We start from the raw sequence: 20586 nt of genomic DNA on the forward strand, positions 1-20586 counted from the left end.
AAAGAAGTGATAATTATCCAAATGGAAATACAAAATGAAATTTACTTAAAATGACTGTTTCTTTTTTTTTTTTAACATATGAAATGCTGCCTTCCGTTATGGACTTGTAGGTTAAAATGTTCTGTTCTTTTCAGTGAAAAATAGTCACTTCAGTTTTAATGTAAAAGGAATTTTATGTTCCTGCATTATTTTATTTGCTCGATTTTAATTTGAGCTACTGTAGTCATTTCCAGGACTTAAAGAGAGCAAGTATGTTGACTGTGACATTGTGTTTGCATGTTGCAACTAGTAAAATTCTGAAAAACATGCTTTTTCTTTGGTCCCGCTATAGAATACAGACTGTGAGGAATTGCAATGGAACAAACATTATTTGAGTATTTCAAATTTGGTGAGGTTATCCAAGTGTGGCATTAGTTTCATTTTGATTTTGAATATTTGGAAAATACTGAAGGCAATTTCTAACTTAAGAGATACTCATTTTGAATGTCTCTTCACACTGTCTACGATTAGGTTATTTTTTATTTCTTGAGTAAATGTATTCTAATTTTATAAAAGTAAACTTTTTACCTGTATTATTGAGACATTTAAAAAGAGACAACCGTTCTTCATTAAGAAAAGTGTTGTCAGGGCGCCTAGGTGGCTCAGTCAGTTCAGCAGCTGCCTTCAGCTCAGGTCATGATCTCAGGGTCCTGAGATCGACCCTGCTTAGGGCTCCTTGCTCAGTGGGGAGCCTGCTTCTCCCCTGCCTGCTGCACCTTTTGTTTGTGCTCTCTCTGATGTAAAAAAAAAAAAAAAAAAAAAAATGTTGTAACGTGCTGTGAATCATCATTTTTTGGGAGTACACCTATGAGTACATAAAGTAGAATAATCTGTTGCATGCTCTTCAGTAGGTTATTTGATCTGAAAAAAAAATAAGGAAGGACAGACTGACTCTATCAGAATGTTGATTTTACATTTCAAATTCAGAATCCATTTGAGCATTTTTCTGAGAATCAGTTGATACTGAGCTGAAAAGGACAGTTCCATACAATTTCTTTCCCTCCCTTTCTGACTAGTTTCTTATTTTTCTTTGCTCTGGTTGTGGTTTTTACAAGGCCTTTACTGAAAAATTTCTGGGAGATTATCCTTCTTATATATTTCTCATTTATTTTATGTTTTGCCTTTCTCATTTCTCTTAAAAATATACAGTTTTATTTCTAGCTGCTCCTTCTTGCTGCTCTCCTTACCGTGCTTCTAAATATAGTCACCACTTTTGGACCTCACCCACATTTTACATTCTTTGTGTTTTTTGGGTGGATTTATGATCTGGCCATACTGTGTGTTAAAGAGGGTCAGAATCTTTTCCCTGACTTAGCATCCCATGACCTCAGATTGGACTGGGTCAAACACACTGGAAATACTAACTATAGAGTAAGAATAGCATGGTGTTAGACCCAAAACAGAATTTAATGGAATAACAGAAAATATATAGATAAGAAAGAAAGCTACCTTAAGGAGACTAATTGCGATCCCACTTTTTTCTTTACTTAAGAAATGTTTCTTAGTAGTCTCTTGATCATAAATTACCTAAAATGCAAGCACAGGAACGTCAGACTTTTAAATGGTCTCTAGGACAGGATTTATTGTATAAAGAATCATAATTACAAATCATAGGTAGTAAATATTGTTAGAAACCCAGGATAAATTTTGAGGCAGGGATCCGGCCACACACTGTTTTCTTCTCAACTGTTCTGGCCAACAGCATGTAATTCAAGGAACCTAGCAAATGAGAATCCATGGTTCCACTTAATCATTAGAAAAACTGTATTGGAGAGTGGTTTTCTCTCATGTATTGAAACTTCCTCTACTCGTCTGCAGGCAGAATAGCTGCTAGTAATAAGTCCAGCCAGTCAGTATGTTGGGAGATATCCGCCATGCTGGGATTGCCACAAGGGAGAAAGAAATGGTCAAAAATATGGGCTGTGTTCAGGTTCGAAAGACAAGGGGAAGAAGCCAGCTCATTGGTACGCACCTTCTGGGGAACACCCGTGAGTGCGTGAGGTGGGTGTGCCCTCATAGCTCTTCTGGGGCACTAACCCCCTCAGGAGAAGGAAGTGGCCCATTTTGTTTTCCTTTTCCTTGGGGGAGAGAAAAGCAGAGGTTTGGGTTTTGTTTTTGTTTGTTTGCTTTTTATCTGGACAGTTCAAAATTGTGTGTGTTGATGTGAGTTTTCCTTCTTACAGAAATGTTAGGGTAGTGATTAATTATTTGACTTCTCAAACAATGAAAAGGTATTCTAAATCACATTCTTAAAAGCCTATGAAGAACCTGACGTTCCTGGGTGGCTCAGTTGGGGTCATGATCCTGGATTCCTAGGATCGAGCCCTGCAATGGGCTCCCCACTCAGCTGGGAGTCTGCTTCTCCCTCTGACCTACTCCTCTCTCGTGTGCTCTCTCTCATTCTCTCTCTCTCAAATAAGTAAATAAAAGGTCTTTTTAAAATTAAAAAAAAAAAAAAAAAAACCTTGCTGAGAGAAAAAGCAGAACTCTTTCCATCCAAAAAGGTCAAAAAGCTTGTCCTTATCTCAGATTGAAAGACCAAAAATTGTACCAATTAGCACTGGTAGGTTGCAATCTCTAAAAAAAATTAGCCAACTTAATAAATTGTTCGTTTGGATTAAGAACATTTCTGATATTATCTGAAAGGAATATTTTGTTGTATTTATATTGGTGGCAGTAGAACTAGAAAAACAATCTTGTGTTAACACTTCCTACAAAGTCCCATATAATGTATAATAAGGCTATCTGAGCCCCTTTACCTTGGATTATAAAAATCTTAGAAAGAGAGATGTTTTTCTGTGATTTGCACTTCTCCAGACATGCTTTGGGAATTTAATAAAAAATAAAATAGTTTCACTAAAGATCATATAGTATTATTTTTAAAACATGATAAAAATGTTTATAAGTAACAATAATCTGCATAGATTGATTTTTTTTTTCCATTTGGAAAATACAGTAAGTGGTAGAAGTTACTCAGACAGACCTGTGTGTAACTTTTACATAAGTACTAAAATACAGACCGTGCCACCATCTCTCACTAAATCCATTTTCCCCTCTAGAACATGTGAACCAGCAGAAGATGGAAGAGTAACAAGTCCTAAAAGAAATGTTTTTATGGCCACTGAATGACATGCATGAGGTTTCAGGGAACTTAGGGAGTTGAGACTGCCTTCACTTCAAGGGAGAACTTTCGAAAAAGGAGCTTCCTAATAAAGTAGTCTTTTCAGCATAGAGTCCAGAAATGAGTAGAAAGTCCTGGTGACTCACCTGATTCTTTTTGCCAATACATACTCTCTCTGTAAAAACAAAAGATAAGGATAGGAACCAACCTGGTCAGCTCCATGATTTTTCTCTTTACTCATCTCTCCTTGGAAATCTCGAAAGTTGTGCTTTGGCATTTTGGGGACCTCTCAAGAGCCACATCCAAGTATTAATAGCCAGATGTATAGGTTTTTAAAATTAATTCTGAGATAAATCCACTGTTGGGGGAGGGAGGTGGTTTTGCTTACTGTAGTCGGTTATATATCTAAACTTGTAAAATAATTACAGTTAGATAAAAGGTCACTGACTACTTAACCCTCTCTTTTAAAATATAGGAGCAACAGCCGCAGCCCGGAAGGAGGTGATAAGAAACAAGATCCGAGCAATAGGCAAAATGGCCCGAGTGTTCTCGGTTCTCAGGTGGGATCATTGTTCTGGTGTTTCTGCTTTGAATGTCATTATGTGTCTTTTGATAAACATTTTAATACTGTAATCTGGTAATATAAGTATTTTGCTAGAAAATATTTGCTTTTTCTTAGTTGTCTTTTTTTTTCTTTTAAAGTCCAGTTCCTGCTGGACTTTAGAAAATTTATTTCACGATAGGTTGAAGTTGTAGTGAAATAGGAAAGCTGTTATAATTCATTTTATGTTTCATTTTGGTTCTGTGGTAAAAGATGAACTTATCAGGTGCATTTCACTAGATTTCTAGGAAATGAACATTAATCACTGAGCTTGTTCATGTGACTCTGTTATTCTAATAAGTCATTGAGAGAAAAATAGTTATTTAACAGTTATTTAATGTTTCAATTCCCATGCAGTGGTTATTTTTTTAAATATATCATGAACCATGTTATTATTAATCCTACATTGTAAAAACAAATATTTTCTTGAAGAGAACTAACTTCACTTTATTTAAATTCTTTTATCTACTATTTGGTAAGACAAAGTAATATATTTCTCCTCAAAAAATTGCCTTGAAATATGGCATTATTTATATGTGAGGAGTATATGGTCAATTCACAATTCCCCATTAACAAGGATAAATAGGTATACCTTGCAAAACAGACCATTTCGATGTTGTATGATTCATAACCAAATTTTTGCCAAATTTTTATCTCAACTCTTTTTCCTAGAGTAGCTGTGTGGGCTCTTCTGATTTCTCCTCTGGCTGTTGCTAGTCTATTCCTGGTAGAGTCACTAAAGAATAACCAAATAGCTTGTTGCCAAAAGCAGGGAGCTGTGAAAAAGATGAAAGGCAATATCATCCTTTCTTAAAGACACCAAATCAAAGTCAATAATAGCTCCGTGCTGACCAGCCAGATCTTGAAGAGTCATGTTAAGGCTGAAAATAGGGCACTGTTGCTCCTTACAGTCTAATGAACGAGGCTGCCTGTGCACTAATGCTTTCTATTCCTGACTGAATTTCCAGGACTCACTCACTCATTCAGTAATAACTATACACGTAAAGCATTGATTACATACCATGAAGAGAAAAAGGCGGATAGCAAGTGGGACATGAGGCACTTATTTTAGTGGGTGGCCAAAAAAGAACTTTCTGAATAATAGCATTTGAGTAGGAAGTGTGGGGGTGACCTTCACGAAAACGCAGAGTTAAGAGTGTTTAAGACAGAGAGAAGCAGGTGCAAAGATTCTTGGATGGAAACCAGGTCAACAGTTTTGAGGCCCAGGAAGGTCTGTGTGGCTGGAAGGATGTCTTGTGGCAGCAAAAGACCACGTGAAGATCGGAAGTCCACCAGGACTTCTGCAGAATCACTTGCTTGTTTATCATACTTCACATTTACTGACTTTTTTTTCTTGGTTTTTTTTTTTTTTTTTCTATCTGAGGTCTCTTGATTTTTTTTTCTATCTGACGTCTCTGTGGGAAGAAGTAAAAACAGCTCCAAAATTTCCAAGTGAAAGTGTATTTAAGGAAAAAAGGAAAGCCTTTCTTAGTATAAAAACTTGTTTCCATCCATGTTAGTTTTCAAAGCATATGAAGGTGGTAAAGGCAATGCTATAGAGTCATAAGTAGGTGTCAAGATTGGAAAGTCCTTCTAGTCAGTCCCCTGCCCACAGGTATATAAGATGGAATTGTGCCCAGCTGAGAAATGGTCTCTTCATACCAGCAATGGTCAGTGACTTGACAGAGATTGCATACATTGATGGAAAATAAAAACAAATGCATTGTATTGCAGAATGCAGGGGGTGTCTAGCCTGAGAAAAGAAGGTGAAGGTTAGCAAGGAATGACGGAATGTTAGATGTGTACAGTACACTGAGTCAGGTACAATGAATACCAAGTTAGAATGACAGACATGTGGACAAGAAACTAATAAAGACAACAAAATGTGTGCTAAGTGCATGAAGAGATGCTTTGCTGTGGATGAAGATGGGGCTCCACGGAGCTCTGTTTCCTGCAAAACAGAAAACAGGAAACAATGTTCCTCAAGAGGTTGACATAGGAGGAATGCTGTGAAGGATAGGTAGCATTCCTTTAGGTGGTGAATTTTGGAACAGGCAGGTTTGGGAGCTGAGAAGTCATCAACCACACAGTCACATAGTCCTAAGGGCAGTGCTTTAAGAGCCTTCTTGCTAAGTGCCAGGTGCCCTGTCTCATGGTGTATGGATTTGACAGTAATCCACACAGCAGACTTGCAAGGGAAGCACTGTGTCCAAACTCAGTGTGCAGCACTAGTGAGAGTCTGGAACAGTGTGGTCGGCGAATTCTAAGTATTCAAAAGTGCGGAGTCTTAAGACATGAGGGTGAGTGAGGAATCCAGGGAGAAGTGAAGCTGAAGATGTATTTAAGTCCAGATCCTTAGGCTTGAATAGCATGGTCATAATAAAATATCAAATTTTTGCATGGAGGCAGGGACCGTCATAGGATGTTTTTCATAGGATACAAGGCATGCTCTAACCCATGTTTAGATATTGTATGTTAGTGGCAGTGTGACGACTGGACAACAAGAGGACTTACTGACGTCAGGGAGGACGTTTTGGAAACAACTGAATTTATCCAAACAAATTAGGGTATGGGGGAAACATACAAAGGAAGAGACGAAAAGAATTTGTGAAGCTGGACATTTTTAAACGTAATAAACAAATGTGAATGGTGGTATCCATCTGTCAGGTATAACGGTCCGGCATATTCCTTCCATCGTGATAATTTGCCACATTATAAGGGAATCAGAACACTGTCTTTCAGCAGCCTTGGCAGGGAAGGTGCAGGCATGTTGCCTAAGATCCACCAGTCAAATGAATGCACAGAAAACTTGTGTTTTGAAATGAGCATCATGAGGAGGCAGGAAGCGGGGAAGGTGATTTCTCTCTCAGCTGTGAAACCTGAGAGGACAGCGAAAGAACTACTTTCTCAGAATGTGGACAGCTTTAGCATGAGCTTAGGTGTTGGCTCTGAACAGTGGCGGCACCCGATTGCACAGCGTGGATGGACACCCGTGCTCTTCTGGGCTGCAGACTCTGTGGGTCTGTGAGCTCTCTCAGATCCTTTAGTGCATCTCTCTGCTGTCAGAATCAGCCAGAGTAGGTTCTGTCGTTTGTTCCAAGAATTCCGACCTCTGCAAGGGGAGATGAGGGAGAGGAAATGTTCTAAGAGATTCCATAGCGATTCTAGCCTCTGCAGTGGGTTGGGTGATAGTGCTGTCATCTAAGGAAGAGGAAGTATTTCTCCATTTAAATACCTAACAGGTATTTTGGGGGAGGATTATGATAAATTGATTTGGGCATATTTTTCCTCTGGGATGCCGGTGGAATATTCATTCAGAGACGGACAGGAATTCTACCCTGGAGCTTTAGAGAGAGATGAGGGTAGGAAATGTCACGAGAGGGGACAGAGGGGACACAAGACTAAAGTAGCCCAAGTGGATGGTCTCGCTATGAAAGAGAGGAGACACAGGAGAAAAGGAAAAGAATCCTCTAGAACAGTGCTTTGTAGTAGAAATATGATGTGAGCCACATCTGTATGTTGACATTTTCTAGAAGTCACAGTAAAGGAGTAGAAAGAAATGGGTGAAATTAATTTTAAGACCGTCTTTTATTTAACATATATGTTGAGAATTTTATCCCTTCAATGTGTAGTCAGTATAAAGCTTCTGAAGGAGATGTCTTACATTCTTATTTTCGTATTAAGTGTATGAAACCTGGTGAGCATTTCATACCGACAGCACATCTCAAGTCAGGTTGCAAGTGGATAAGAGCCACACGTGGCTGGAAGCTTCCATTTTAGAAAGCACAGGTGTGGAGCCAGAGGAGAAAGATCATCCAAGGGACTGGGAAAGGGGAGGCCAGAGGAGGAGGAGAACTAGGGAAGAAAGTGATTGAGACCTCTGCAAAGAGTCTTTCCAGAAGTGGACGTGGTTATCAGTGGGCCGTAGAGCCAAGGTGTGTGAGGGAGGACTCAGTGGATGTGGTTGGAATTGAGGAATGGGGAGGCTGCCAGAAACTATAAGGCTTGGGTTTTGTGTGCAGCAGGAGCAACAATCAGAATATAGGGAGATGAGGAATATCGTTGAGTGCAAAAGGGAAAAGAAGGGAGGAATCCTGATTTCGAATATGAATGCAAAAAAGAAGATATGTTCCTTTCTTTAGAGGTACTCCCAATTCCAAATCCACATATTAGCACTTAAGATGATTTCTTCTTGGGGCGCCTGGGAGGCGCAGTGGGTTAAAGCCTCTGCCTTCGGCTCAGGTCATGATCCCAGGGTCCTGGGATCGAGCCCCACTTCATGCTTCCTGCTCAGCGAGGAGCCTGCTTCCTCCTCTCTCTTTGCCTGCCTCTCTGCCTACTTGTGATCTCTGTCAAATAAATAAATAAAATCTTTTAAAAAAAATTAGTTCTTCTTTGTGTGACCTCTACTGGTTTGACAGCAGAAGCCTGGAAAGGTTACAGTACTGTATGAGGGCAAGCAATGATTAATGACCATCTCAAACCTAACATTTTTAAGACAACTATAGTAAAGGATATAGAAGTCTCAAAGGTGGATAACATCACCATTCTATTTTCCTTTTACTCATTCTTTTAGTAAATGTGTTTCGAATGTGGACTATATACCAGGTGCTTTCCTGTCTGGATACTTAAAACAACAACAACAGAATAAATAAACTGTATAGTTTTTCAGGGGTAATAGTGCTTTAGGTAAAAATAAAATCAGCAAGGGGAGAGGGGCAGTATATAAACAGCCTTATAAAGGAAGTCCTCACTTAGAGGGCTATACTTGAGCAGAAATTCGAAGGCAGAGAGGTAGTGAGCCATGCAGATACTGGAGGGAGAGTGTGCCAAAGAAGGGTAGAGCCCTGAGGTGAGGTGTGCCAGATGTGTTGGAGAAACACTAAGGGGAGTGCACGCTGATAGGAAATGGAGTATGACAGATGGGTAGGAAATGGAGTATGACAGATGGGTGAGGTTAGGAGAGCGTGGGTTGGGAGTTAGTTTTCAAAGGCTGTGGTCAAACCTAAAGATTTTGCTTTTCACCCTTAATGAGAGGAGAAGCCTTTGGAGAGCTTTGTATAGGGAAGTGGTAGGATCTGCATATGTATTAAAAGGCCCACCCTGTTTGGTACACTGAGAATAGACAGGGATAGAGGCAGAGAGTGTGATGAGGATGGAGCAGGAAGACCAGTACAGAAGCTGCTGGAAAAATCCAGGCAAAAGATGCTGGTGGGAAGCAAAAGAAGTCAGCTGCTAAAAGCTATGCATTGTATGATTCTGCCTCTATGAAACATCTAGAAGAAGCAAATGTACAGAAAGTAGATTAGTGGTTATATAAGGGTGAAAGAAATGGAGAGCCACTCTAATGGACACGGATTTTCTTTTGGGGGCACTGAAAATACTTTAAAATTGGTTAAGGTGATTCTTTCACAATTTTGTGAATACACTTAAAAAAACCTGATTAAATCACATACTTTAAATGGATGAATTATATGGGATGTTGCTTCTACTCCACAAAACTGTTTTAAAAAGGGAAGTGGTAGGATTGTGAGAGTGGCAAGATGCTGGAAATACTTTGATGGTAGAGCCCTCAAGGTTTGCCAGCTGAGTGGAGGAGGTGGAGAGAGAGAGAGCACAGGAGTGAAGGGGTAATTCCTGAGGCTGAACGAAAAGATGAAGTTGAAGAAAGTTTGTGGAAGTAGCTGGTTTTGGAGAATCGTTTAAGAATTCTGTTTGGGTCATGTTAGATAGCTTCATAAAACGTGGCTTTGGTAGTTCCACATATAGTAGATGTTATATGTCTATATATTTATATTATAAACACTTTCTGATTATGTAGAATTACAGCGTTAGCTACATGGAAAGAGATGAGAGTATTCCTATTTCATGGTTATTTAATCATGATGATTTATTAGTAAATCAAAGTGATTAATAGTGCTGTGACGAATAAATAGCATTGAAATGATGATGTGCAGAAGATGTAAGACAATCATCACAATGAGTAATACAATAAAGTTCTATTAGCACATCAGTGGGGAGAAACACTGCTGAAAAGGTGGGAAATGTTACCCGTGGCTTTCCTGGCTGGATGTTAGTATTTGTCTACTTACCATGTGATGTCAATTACTTAATAGCGCCTTGAATGTAATTTCTAGTTCCGTAATCTATAAACCAGACAGGTTTTTGGGTGTTTTGTTTTGTTTTGAATCTCTCATATATATACTCTGGTTTTCTCTCCCGAGGGAAGTAAGTTCCACTCATTTCTGCTGAGCCTTGGCTGGACAACTCACATCAGCGCTCTCCTGGGCTCATTTTCAACATATTTATGGGTGTCACGGTGGCTGTCCAGCAAACACCGCAGGGCAGTGCCTGCTTACAGAATGTGAATTGTTTTCTGTATCTTCGGGACTCGCAAGAGGCTGCGCCCGCGCCAGTGTATAAGCGTAAACTAGCGCGGCAGCTGTCCACTGACGGGGCGTGACCTCAGTAGGAATGTATGAAAACGCAGTATGTTTGAAACGAAGTGAAATCCAAGGGTCTGGGTGGAGGGAAATGGGAGTTTCCCCCCTTTTCTTTTGAAAGAAAATCAAAATGAATGTCCACTCCCTCTCCCCGCCTTGTGCCTTTGCAGAGAAGAGAGCGAGAGCGTGCTGACGCTGAAAGGCTTGACCCCCACGGGCATGCTCCCCAGCGGAGTGCTTTCTGGAGGGAAGCAGACCCTGCAAAGCGGTAAGCAGGCCCGGTGGTGCGGGCGTGTGGGGGACAGCTCAGGCCGCGTGGGGGACAGCTCAGGCCGCGGGGTCGTCAGAGCCCCGAATTACTCACCCCTGTCAGCGCGGCCTCGGTCTTCAGACCTTCTCGGCGGGAAGAAGGGCTGAAACCCCATAGCAGTCGGACCAGTCCTGTCGGACAGAATAGCTCCCAGGTCGTCCCTGCACGGCAGTCTTCGCCCATCCTCCGCCCACCCCGCCACCCGCCACGTGCACACAGCAGTCACCACACCCGCTGGCTGGGGACAGCCCACTTAGGTTGGCCACACGCAGGACGGCTTTGACCGCTTAGAGCCATTCCACTGCTAAAAATAGCTTTTTATAAATTACGTTTCTGCTAAATGTTCTGGCTATCTATTTGACTGAAAAAATAAACACACCGGTAGATACACGTCCGGAGGCCTAGATTATAGTGGAGAATGGAAGGACCTCAAAAGGGTGACTTCGTTATCTCCTTGAAAAGAAGTTGGGAGTCATATGTGTCTTTGATTTCTCCATCCGAGACAGAGGAGACTGAGAAGAATGACATTTTATTTTTGAAAAAGAATGAAAACATTTCTTTTAAGATAGAGATAAAGATTTTTTTTTTTTTTTTCGCTAGTTAAAATGTGTAGCTTTCTAGACGAGTACTGTCTAGACAACTTTTTGTGATGATGGAAATTTCTGGGTTGGTCCAGAGGCCACTGGCTATAGAGCACTTGAAATACAGCTCCTACAACGGAGACACCAAAACGGGATTTTTTTATTTTAGCTAATTTGTATTAATTTGCTTTAAATAGCCACATGTGACTAATGGCTACCACACCAGACAAAACAGCACTGCATACTCTTTTACGTTTGTGAATTTTGTCTTGCTGTTTTAGCTATCATTATGTACTATCATTATAATTAGAGTCCATTTTAATAATACATGATGAAAATTTGCTATTAAATTATACTTGAAGTGAATGCGTACAAATCAATAAAACAAAAATCCACTATAACATTTTAAAAACTAATCTCAGCCTCTTGCTTATTTTCCCTTACCTTTCCCTGAATCTTTTTTGGTGGGTTACTTTTTTCCCTATCTCTATCCTTCAATCTAGAAGATTCACGTATTCCTATAGCTACATGATTTAGACACACCTCTTCTACGCAGAGAATCGTGCTCAGTGTCATGATAATTTTCTTTATTTTCATGTGAGTTTATTCCAAAATCAGTGTCTCTGGTTTCCAGAAAAAGACACAAATTTGTAAATGAAGATAGGAAAAAGCATAGAAGTAAATCTACCCTTGAATTTGTAACTAAAAATTATCCTAATAACTTTTAAAAAACAAAAATTTCTCCCACCAAAATAAACATGTTCTCTAAAAAAATTAGCATAAATGGATCATTTGCACAAAATACACAACTATCTAAATGACTGAAATATGCATAGTTTCTGATAAGCACATTTTAAGGTACAGCAGGTGTATTATCAGAGACTATGGGCCACATCTGCTTTGGAAGAAGACATTTAATAATGGGCAGCGCATACTTCTGATACGTGGGTGCTGGTGTGGTTCCAGATTTTTGGTTTACTTTTGAATTTAAGTTATTTAAGTTCTTAAAACTCTTTGTTTTGTTACTAGATTTTCACCTGTATTTTAACTTAGTTTATTCAGTTTCCTTTTCTGTTACTTTATGTTGAATCCATTGGTTTGTGTTTTTCTGTGTTGAACTCTCACACGTGCAAACACATCCACATATATCAGACATTAGGGCTAGAACCTCGTTAGTCCTGAGAACTTGAAAATCCCATATATATTTTAAACCACATCCATTGAAACAATTTCAAAATCTACTGTCTGGATTTCAAATTATCAAAAAGAAGAAACTGCTTAAAGCTTTACTGTTTAGCTTTTCCCCATAGTGGTAAATATTTTACATTTTTATCAGAAGGCATTTAGAATGCACTGTAAGAAAGTTAGAATGTACGTTTGGCAGTTGCTCTAGTTTTAAAACCTTAAATTTTAAGAAATATGCAAATTCAAGGGAAGGGGTAGAATTTTAATATTAAACATTTTGGAGTTACCAAGAAGTTTTACATTTTAGCCCTTAATTAGGGAGATAGCAGCTGGCCTTAATAACGTGGAAAGACTCATACACCTGTATTGGTGAGAATATAGACCCTAACCTTATTATAAAAATTGCTGAGAAAGCAGTGGGCTTTTAAAAGTGTTGCCTCGGAAATATGCTGAGGTTTCAGTATTTGGACTGTCTCTTCTTTAAAATGCTGATAGAATTATTACTGCACCTGACATGTTACCACTTGATGATAGCATTTCAAGAATTCCCTTTCCATGGATGGTATTCCAGTAAAGAAAACTGACTTTAAATTGGGTTGCCTGGCAGAGGAAGTCCAGACTGGGCATATCATTACCCACCTTTTCTCCCTCTCTCTCACCACTCCAGACAAGCTCTGTGTTTGTCTTTAAAGGACTAGCAACTCAGACACATTGATTTTATTCTTCCTCCAGATTCGCACACACATACACACACTCCACTTTTTCACTGTGCTAGGAATCACGCCATTTAATGTTAAATAGTGTGAATTATCCCACTGATATTATGACACTCCTTCGAGGTCTGCCATTTTGAGTGGCATTTTCAAATCTTAAGTCGCCAAGCGTAGAAGTAGATTTTGTATACTTTCTGTGTCCGACTAAGATTGACCTAGTCTCTTACTGATTCAATCTAAATAAAAGAAAAATGTCTTGTTTTTCAAAAGGGTTGACCGTTGTCATTTATTTCATGAACAAAAACCAGTTCACTCAGATAGGTGTATCCAGCTCATAAAATAAACTTCTCATTTTTGTTGTGGTTTTTTTTTTTTTCCTTTCTTTTTACCATTTCTGTTTTGTTGTCTGTACCAGAATCCAGCACTTACAGGAACATTAATTCTCTGAGCTCCCTTGATCGTCACTGATTTGTTCTTAGAGTTAAAAATCCTCTGCTCATTTTTCTCATTCATTTTGCACCCCCTTTCTTCTCTTCAGCTACTGTTGAGGCTATTGAGGCTGATGAAGGTAAATTGGCCAGTCCCCTTTCTGTTGTACCTGCAACAGATAAGGGCTCTGCTGGGTGTATTCATTTTTTTATTTTTTTATTTTTTATTTTTTTGCTGTAGCTTGTACAGAGTGTGTGGGTGTTGGGCTAACAGTTGTGGCTCAGTATTAACCAAAATGTTCTTGCTTTAAAGGGGAAAATGTCCTTTTATGGTTTGTTTGTTTGTTTTTATTTTCCCTTAAAGCTATGTTTGACTTTGTATACAACGAACCTAGTATAGTCACAGAAAACCAAAGGATTATATATCTTGAAATCTTGAACGATGTGGGGTGGGGGTTATGGCAGCTGTTTTGACGAATATCGCATAAAATAATATTCTTTGAGCTGAACCATGTCCCTCCCTCAAATCATTTTCAGTCAGCACTGAAGAGAAGAGAAGAAAAATAGCTTTATTAAATCTAGTCTTCAGAAGTTTCTAGCCAAAAATAAGTGTTCGTTTGAATAGTGCTTTGTTGTAGTTCAACATTGATTTATGTCTCTAAAAAATATTCCAGTGTGAGACAGCTGTGTATGAGGTAAACAGTTCTGCTAGTCTTACAAATTTTAACCTATTGGTATTTGTAGGACAGTTAGCACCATTAAGATATTATAAAGAGTTCAAAAATCCCCAGTGGCTGTGGCAGTGGCCGTGACAAGAACAGTGACTATCGAGTCGTCACTCAACTGATGGTTCACTGAGTGTCAGTTTGGTGCCAGGCACTGTGCTAAGGCGCAGGACAGAAAATCAAGAACTGTACCTCCCCCACTGTGGCCTAGCATGGCGAAAGGACAACATCGTTGGTCCTCTAGAAATGACTTTCAAATCAAGTGCTTGAACAATATAGTCAAGAGAGGACTGCCTATCAAAATAGTTTTTAATATTATCCATACCACACCCTCTGGAAATTTTAAAAAGAATAATTTGAAGTTCCCCTTTAAAACAAAATTCTTCAGTTGTATTTTGTTCTTGCAAGATCACTTTTTTTTTTAATTTTTTCCCAAAATTGTGTGCATATGGTCCTTCGATACGATGTAAAAAGTGCCACTTTAGACTGTCGAATTTGCATATGATTTGGTTCTGGTAGGGAAATGATAGCACTGTAAGAGAAAATACAACTGCTTCCTAAATAGCAGTGAATAAACTGCTATTTATGTGGGAATTCTCTATTCCTCTTGGCAAATTCTAATCTGCAGTGTGCATTCTTGTTGATAGTTTGGCTGTTTTCTGTGGTTTCTGTGACTCTGTGTTGTGTTCAATATACTACCAATGTAAATTGCTAATACCCATTGTCTGACCAGCAACTACAGCAGAGCACATTCTTCCAGACCAGGGTTAGAGATTTGATTAAAGATGGAGCCCCATTCGGGACATATCCATTGTTCCAGCTAGAGTTTGAATTTCTGCGCTCTCACCCTATTGGCTTTGAAAACCCTGAGATGCCTCTTTTACCATTTAAATAATAAAGTCGCTTCACAAAGTATCATGTTGGCAAACTTCTGTATTTATTCGTTATGATGAAGTGATATTCACAGTGGCTTAGAAAAAGAGTAGAATACCACTTTGTGCCATTATTTTGTCCCTCAAAATAACTGAGTGTTCAGGGTGGGTGCTCATTAGACGGCTCTGTTATTTTGCAATTTATTTCCAAATTAGAGAAGAATTAAGAAGCTTTGCTTTGGGCCTTGGTCTTTCCTCATTTCCCCCATCTTCTTCCTCTCACAGTTGACTAATCACCATTTTGCTAACCTTTAAAATGTAGAAGGGTAACAAACTATTTCTCATCCTTTCATGAGTTTGGAAGCAATGGTGTAGCTCTTTAAAGAATTTCATCCATGCTAGTGAAAGGCACTACACATTTGTGTAGGACTGGCTGGCAAAGTTTCAGCTTGAAACTGCTTTCCTTTCCCCTCCCCCGCAAATAAGGTGGGGAGGGTAAAGTTACTGCAAAAGTGTCCCCATCCCCGATCAGCCAAGGAGATGTAGCCCAATCCAGCTCTGGTGATTGGTCCTTCAGTATCTGGCTTGCACATCACAGGAAGTAAAGCAGACTGATGTCATTGGTTCCCTATATGTACCTTGTTTTCAGCTCACTGGTTGGTGCGCCCACTGAAGAAGTCATTAAGCTTCTTGCACAAATGTCTGATCTACTTCTACAGCATACTAAGGGTTAATGAAAAAAATCAAATATCCTTATGTCCCCTTGGGAATGCCATGTTTTCACTGAATAGAGCCCAAACCAATCCTGTAATTTTTCCTGAAAGTTGTGAAAGGCATTTTCTCCTTATTCGTAAAGCATCACTTATATCTGCCTAATCTACTAGGAAAGGGGTTTGCTTTGATTTAGGCAGTAATGGATACCAGATGAACATCAGTTTGACCTGTTTTGCACTGAAGGGTGGACAACGTTTTTCTACTTAGTGATCTGATCTGGATTTTTCTGAGTTTCTCTTACCTTGTCACCCACTCCACATGCTTCCAAAGTTGAGTTAGAGAAACGAGAGTTTGTAATTTCTCTTTTTTCTTCATGTAGCCGTGTGAGTTGTTTGCCAAGAAAGCCTTTCTGGGATTCTGAAATGGCATGGAAATGCCCCTAAACTGAATTCCTTTCAGAGCTCCTTTTAGCTTCTGCTCTAAAGCTCTCTACTAGACTTCTAGGCATAGCTTGCCTGACTCTACTGAATTTGCCATTACTAGTACAGTAGAAGAGCCAATGGAAGCCTATGTTATGGTCTGTCTAGGTTAGGGTGTCTGACGCAGTAACCATGCTAATGATGTGGCCAGTTAATGCTAAGTCTGGATACCTGTCCCTGGTAGCAACTTTCCTCTTGACATATCCACTTCGGATTTCATTAATATAAACTCTTACGAAGAACCAGAGCAATGCTTACATCTTACTAACTTGAAGAGGACATTTTGGTTGGCAAGAGACATTGGCTGTTTTCAAACTTTTTGGTTATCTTCGGGTATGGTAAGGAGTCTGTTGTGTTGTGTTCAGGTCCCGTCATTCTGTTCTCTACTAAAGGATTCCCTCACTCACTGCGAAATCTCTAACCTCACCTGATGCAGCAGCTGTGCCCTTTGTTTTCCTCTGGCTAACCTAATTTTTCTTTTTTTTTTTTTTTTTTAATGATTTTCTGTCTAGCTATCAAAGGATTTTCACCACAACATAAGATCACTAGCTTCGAGGAGGCCAAGGGCTTAGACCGAATTAATGAGAGGATGCCACCTCGCAGAGATGCCATGCCCTCTGACGCCAACCTTAACTCCATCAACAAGGCTCTCGCCTCAGAGACTAACGGCACGGACAGCAATGGCAGTAATAGCAGCAATATCCAGTGACCACTTCCTGTTCACTTTTTTTTTTTTTTTTTTTTTTGAGCTGCAGGGCATGATGGGGATTGCTGCATATCAGCAGTTGGATGTTCTTGCCTCTGATGGTAGCTTATTTGCTCTGGGGGCCAGGAATTGGATTCAGTTTACACTATCATTAAAAAAGAGGGATAGAGATAATAAACTATATTTTGGTGGGGGTGGTGATTGAACACCTCTTTTGGGTATGCCTTTTAAAAATGCTTATAGAAAAAAAATTAGAAAGCTAATGCTAGTATATACTGCAATGTTAGGGGAATGAACATGTTTTCCTACTGCATTGGGGACTTCTAGGTAGGTTAATGAAAGGTCTTTTATTATGTTACTGGACACGAAAACTTTGTCTAATTTCTTACTCTATTGTACGTTTACAGTCGCAGCACTAAAAATGGATGACATCAAACATTTTTAACAAAATGATGTACAAACTAAATAAGGACTATTTATTGATAATGTTTTGCTACTCTTGTCAGACAATGGCTATAAAATGAATTAGGCAGTCTTAAAAAAAAAAAAAAAAACAGAAAAAGAAAAAAAAAGAATGTTGCAAATTTGTTAAAATGCCAAAAAGGACAGTTTAATTTTGTACAGTTTATGCTTACCTCAGGTTTCTTTAGTGTGCTTGAATGCCCTTCTTTCCATATAACACTTATCTTATTAATTTAGCAATGAGTATCTTTTCTTTTCTTTAAGTTTTAAAAAAACTGGAATAATTACATCTATCTTTTTTTGCTGTTTATATTTAGGGTTTTTTTTGTTGATAAATCAAGTCTTGGTTGTGGCTTGCTGAATTAAATATTTATGAGTGGTGCATTTTTAAGTATAGTGAACAAGACACCATATTAAGTACAGTGATAAAGCATCTATATTCTGTAAAAAAAAAAATCTGCCTATGCATGTTTTTTAAGAAAAAAAAAATGGCTGTATCGGCCTGTATGAGACTGTAACGCGCTTAGTGGTCTGACATATACTGGAAATGTATGTATACTGGCGTACTTTATATTCTCTAAAATGCTTAATGCCTTTGAAATTTTGTAATCAAAAAAGCTTTGAAAAAATCTAAAGGGGAGAGTATTCTTAAAAGTTTTTAACATAAGCTTGTCAGTGCACATATAGACGGTTAGCATGTTTAGCAAACCTTGTGAAATTTAAATAAGTTTGTAGTTACATGTGAAACTCTAAATGCATGGTAACTGTTAATGTCATAACGGTTTAGTTATTTTGTTCTGTTCTGTCATGTGCCACAAAATATGTACTTTTTTCACTTTTTTCCCTTTGTATATCAGTTACGGGTTACAACTGGTTCATTCTGAAACAACAACAAAAGTCCATTCATATTTTTTAACAATTGTATAAGTGCCCAAGTAATTCACTACAGCCTAAAGCCTTGCCTTTGTAATTTGACTTCTGAAATGTTGGCAATCAAAGCATGCACTTGTAACAATGACAAAGAAAAAGCATTTTATATTACTACTCAATAAAATGTGCATGAACTTAAAGAACTCTCATCCTTTCACTGAGTCTGCTGAAGGGATTTCTGTGCACAACCACCATGCTGTCTTCGAGGTGCTGGGCCCACCACCGCACATCACAGATTTACTTATTTAACAGGCTTCCTTCCCCGAGGGCCTGGTGATCTGAGGTGTGGTGCCTACTTCCGCTGGAAGAATCTTGGTGGCTTTGTGTCTCAAATCAGCAAGAGAAATATATTTAAAGAGCAAATGCCATCTTCTGGCTCCCTCAAATGTGGGAGTCAGTTAAGAAACCAGAGCATCCCTTTTTATTGAAAAAAAAAAATTGTTATCAGGTTGTTTCAGTTGTATTGCTCAAGCAAAAAGAACTAAGCTACTAAGTGCATTTTCATCACGAAAGAGAGTTGCGTTTGTACTGATATGAAATTTGTATATGGCGCTCCGGCTCCTATCTAATCACCTGAAGATTTAAGATACACCAAATTGCAGTTTGTTTCTAACATTGTTCATTTTCAGTGCACTTTGTTTTATGTAATAAAGTATGCCTGTTATATCAAATAATAAGAAAATGGCAATTAGTGATATAGTGTACCAAAACAAAGATGTTCTAGATATATTCCCTGGCAAAGACTGTCCCCAATTTATTTTCATGAATACAAACATTTTTCCCCCCATGGATATTTTTCCACCCTTAAAAAAATGATGTCCAAGGAAAATATTTAGATGCAACTTATTAGAATGATGTGGAAGAAATGGTAATTCTTGATACCAAGGTGTTTCTTTTCATTCTTATAACTGCGGAGAAAATATCCTGACCAAAAAATTTTCATTTGGGGGGATTCCTTTCTTTTACAAATTGTGCTGAGGCAACTGTGGCTTAGAAATAAACATTTGACATTAAAATAAGCAATTGATGTGAGTATGGTTTGGTCTGTCCAATCAGTAGTTAGGAAAGTAATACTGTATGTTTTTGCATGATTATTCAATCTATCAAGGAAACCAACGAAGAGCTGGAGTTATTTCTCCAGAAGGGATAATGCTACCAGGTCACCAGTTACTAGAGCTTTCTCCTTCATTTTTAAAGAACCTGTTGAATTCTTGAATTATTTATGCCAGTGAACCTTTGGCTGTACACACAAACACCCACATGCCTACGTGCGCGCGCACACACACACACACACACTGACACACAGAAACAGCCTTCTGTCCCCTCCTTCACCCACCCTTAAAGTGATTTATCTCCTGAGAGGTCAGAGTCCATGCTGAGTGGTCATCTAGCTTTTTAAGAAATCAGAGCTAGATTTGATCAACCCTCAGTTAGCAATAGTTTCTTTGTTATCCAAAGTACCCTCTGCTTCTACTCTAAAAATATTTTTGAAGAAAATAAAGAAAATCTTCAGACACTAAACTTGTATGATGAGGGGAGCAAAGTGGAGTGATAGGGAACATCTCTGCGCATCAACAATGGCATGCCTTAGCCTAGAGCATCAAAGTGGAAGCATCTTGTCATGTCAGGCCAGAACACATCATGGTGGTGCTAAAGCCCCCCAGAGTGCTCTTTTCCTGAAACATTTTTTCCTCCTATCCCACCACGTTCATGTGAAGTATTAACTTAAAAGTAGACATCCATCTTTCTGCCTGAAAACCAGGGTCCCAACATGAAGTCAGCATCACAGGTGGAACTGTGGGAGCAGCCTTCCTAAAATGTCTGACACTTCCTTGACTACTTCACGTCCCAGTCACTGGATCCGTCTTGTCACATTCAGTTAAGAAGCAGGGACCTTTCAGTTTGCCCTGGTTGAGTGCCTGTGTTGTTCAAGACTGGAAAGCCCTTGAGTTGGACAAATCTGAGATCCCCAATAAAGATATGTCCCTTTACCTTGGTATGTGGCTTTCCACTTAATCCTTTCAACAAACTTTGAGCCTCTGCTATGTTCTCTCGCTCTTCTTCTAGGTTCTTATTTTACACACACACACACACACATACACACACACACAAAAGGTGGCAATCATAACAACATAAAGGTTTTCGCTATGATGTTAAATGTTTACGTAGTGAGTTAATGTCTGGCTTAACATTGCTTTTTCATGCCATTTGTACTCTGTTTCATGGATATTCCTTTTCAGTATATTTTATGGTAATGTTAACCAGAAAAGCCCCACC

The 20586-nt window shown here is 38.9% G+C and overlaps 1 protein-coding gene across 11 annotated transcripts in view; it reads left to right on the forward strand.

Moving 5' to 3' along the window:
* The window catches only part of PPP3CA (protein phosphatase 3 catalytic subunit alpha), a 317728-nt gene extending 298396 nt beyond the window's left edge, over positions 1 to 19332 (forward strand). For 6 of the 11 annotated variants that reach the window (XM_082729058.1, XM_082729059.1, XM_082729054.1 and 3 more), the window contains 4 exons: positions 3636 to 3720; positions 10375 to 10472; positions 13532 to 13561; positions 16724 to 19332. In XM_082729058.1, coding sequence (XP_082585184.1) covers positions 3636 to 3720; positions 10375 to 10472; positions 13532 to 13561; positions 16724 to 16920 — 410 coding nt within the window. In that variant the 3' untranslated portion in view covers positions 16921 to 19332. The remainder of the gene's footprint in view (positions 1 to 3635; positions 3721 to 10374; positions 10473 to 13531; positions 13562 to 16723) is intronic. The other 5 variants (XM_082729055.1, XM_082729056.1, XM_082729063.1 and 2 more) reach the window with 1 other exon arrangement.
* The last annotated feature ends 1254 nt before the right edge of the window (positions 19333 to 20586 follow it).

This window comes from Mustela nivalis (assembly GCF_964662115.1).
Source record: "Mustela nivalis genome assembly, chromosome: 4".
Classification (NCBI taxonomy): Eukaryota; Metazoa; Chordata; class Mammalia; order Carnivora; family Mustelidae; genus Mustela; species Mustela nivalis.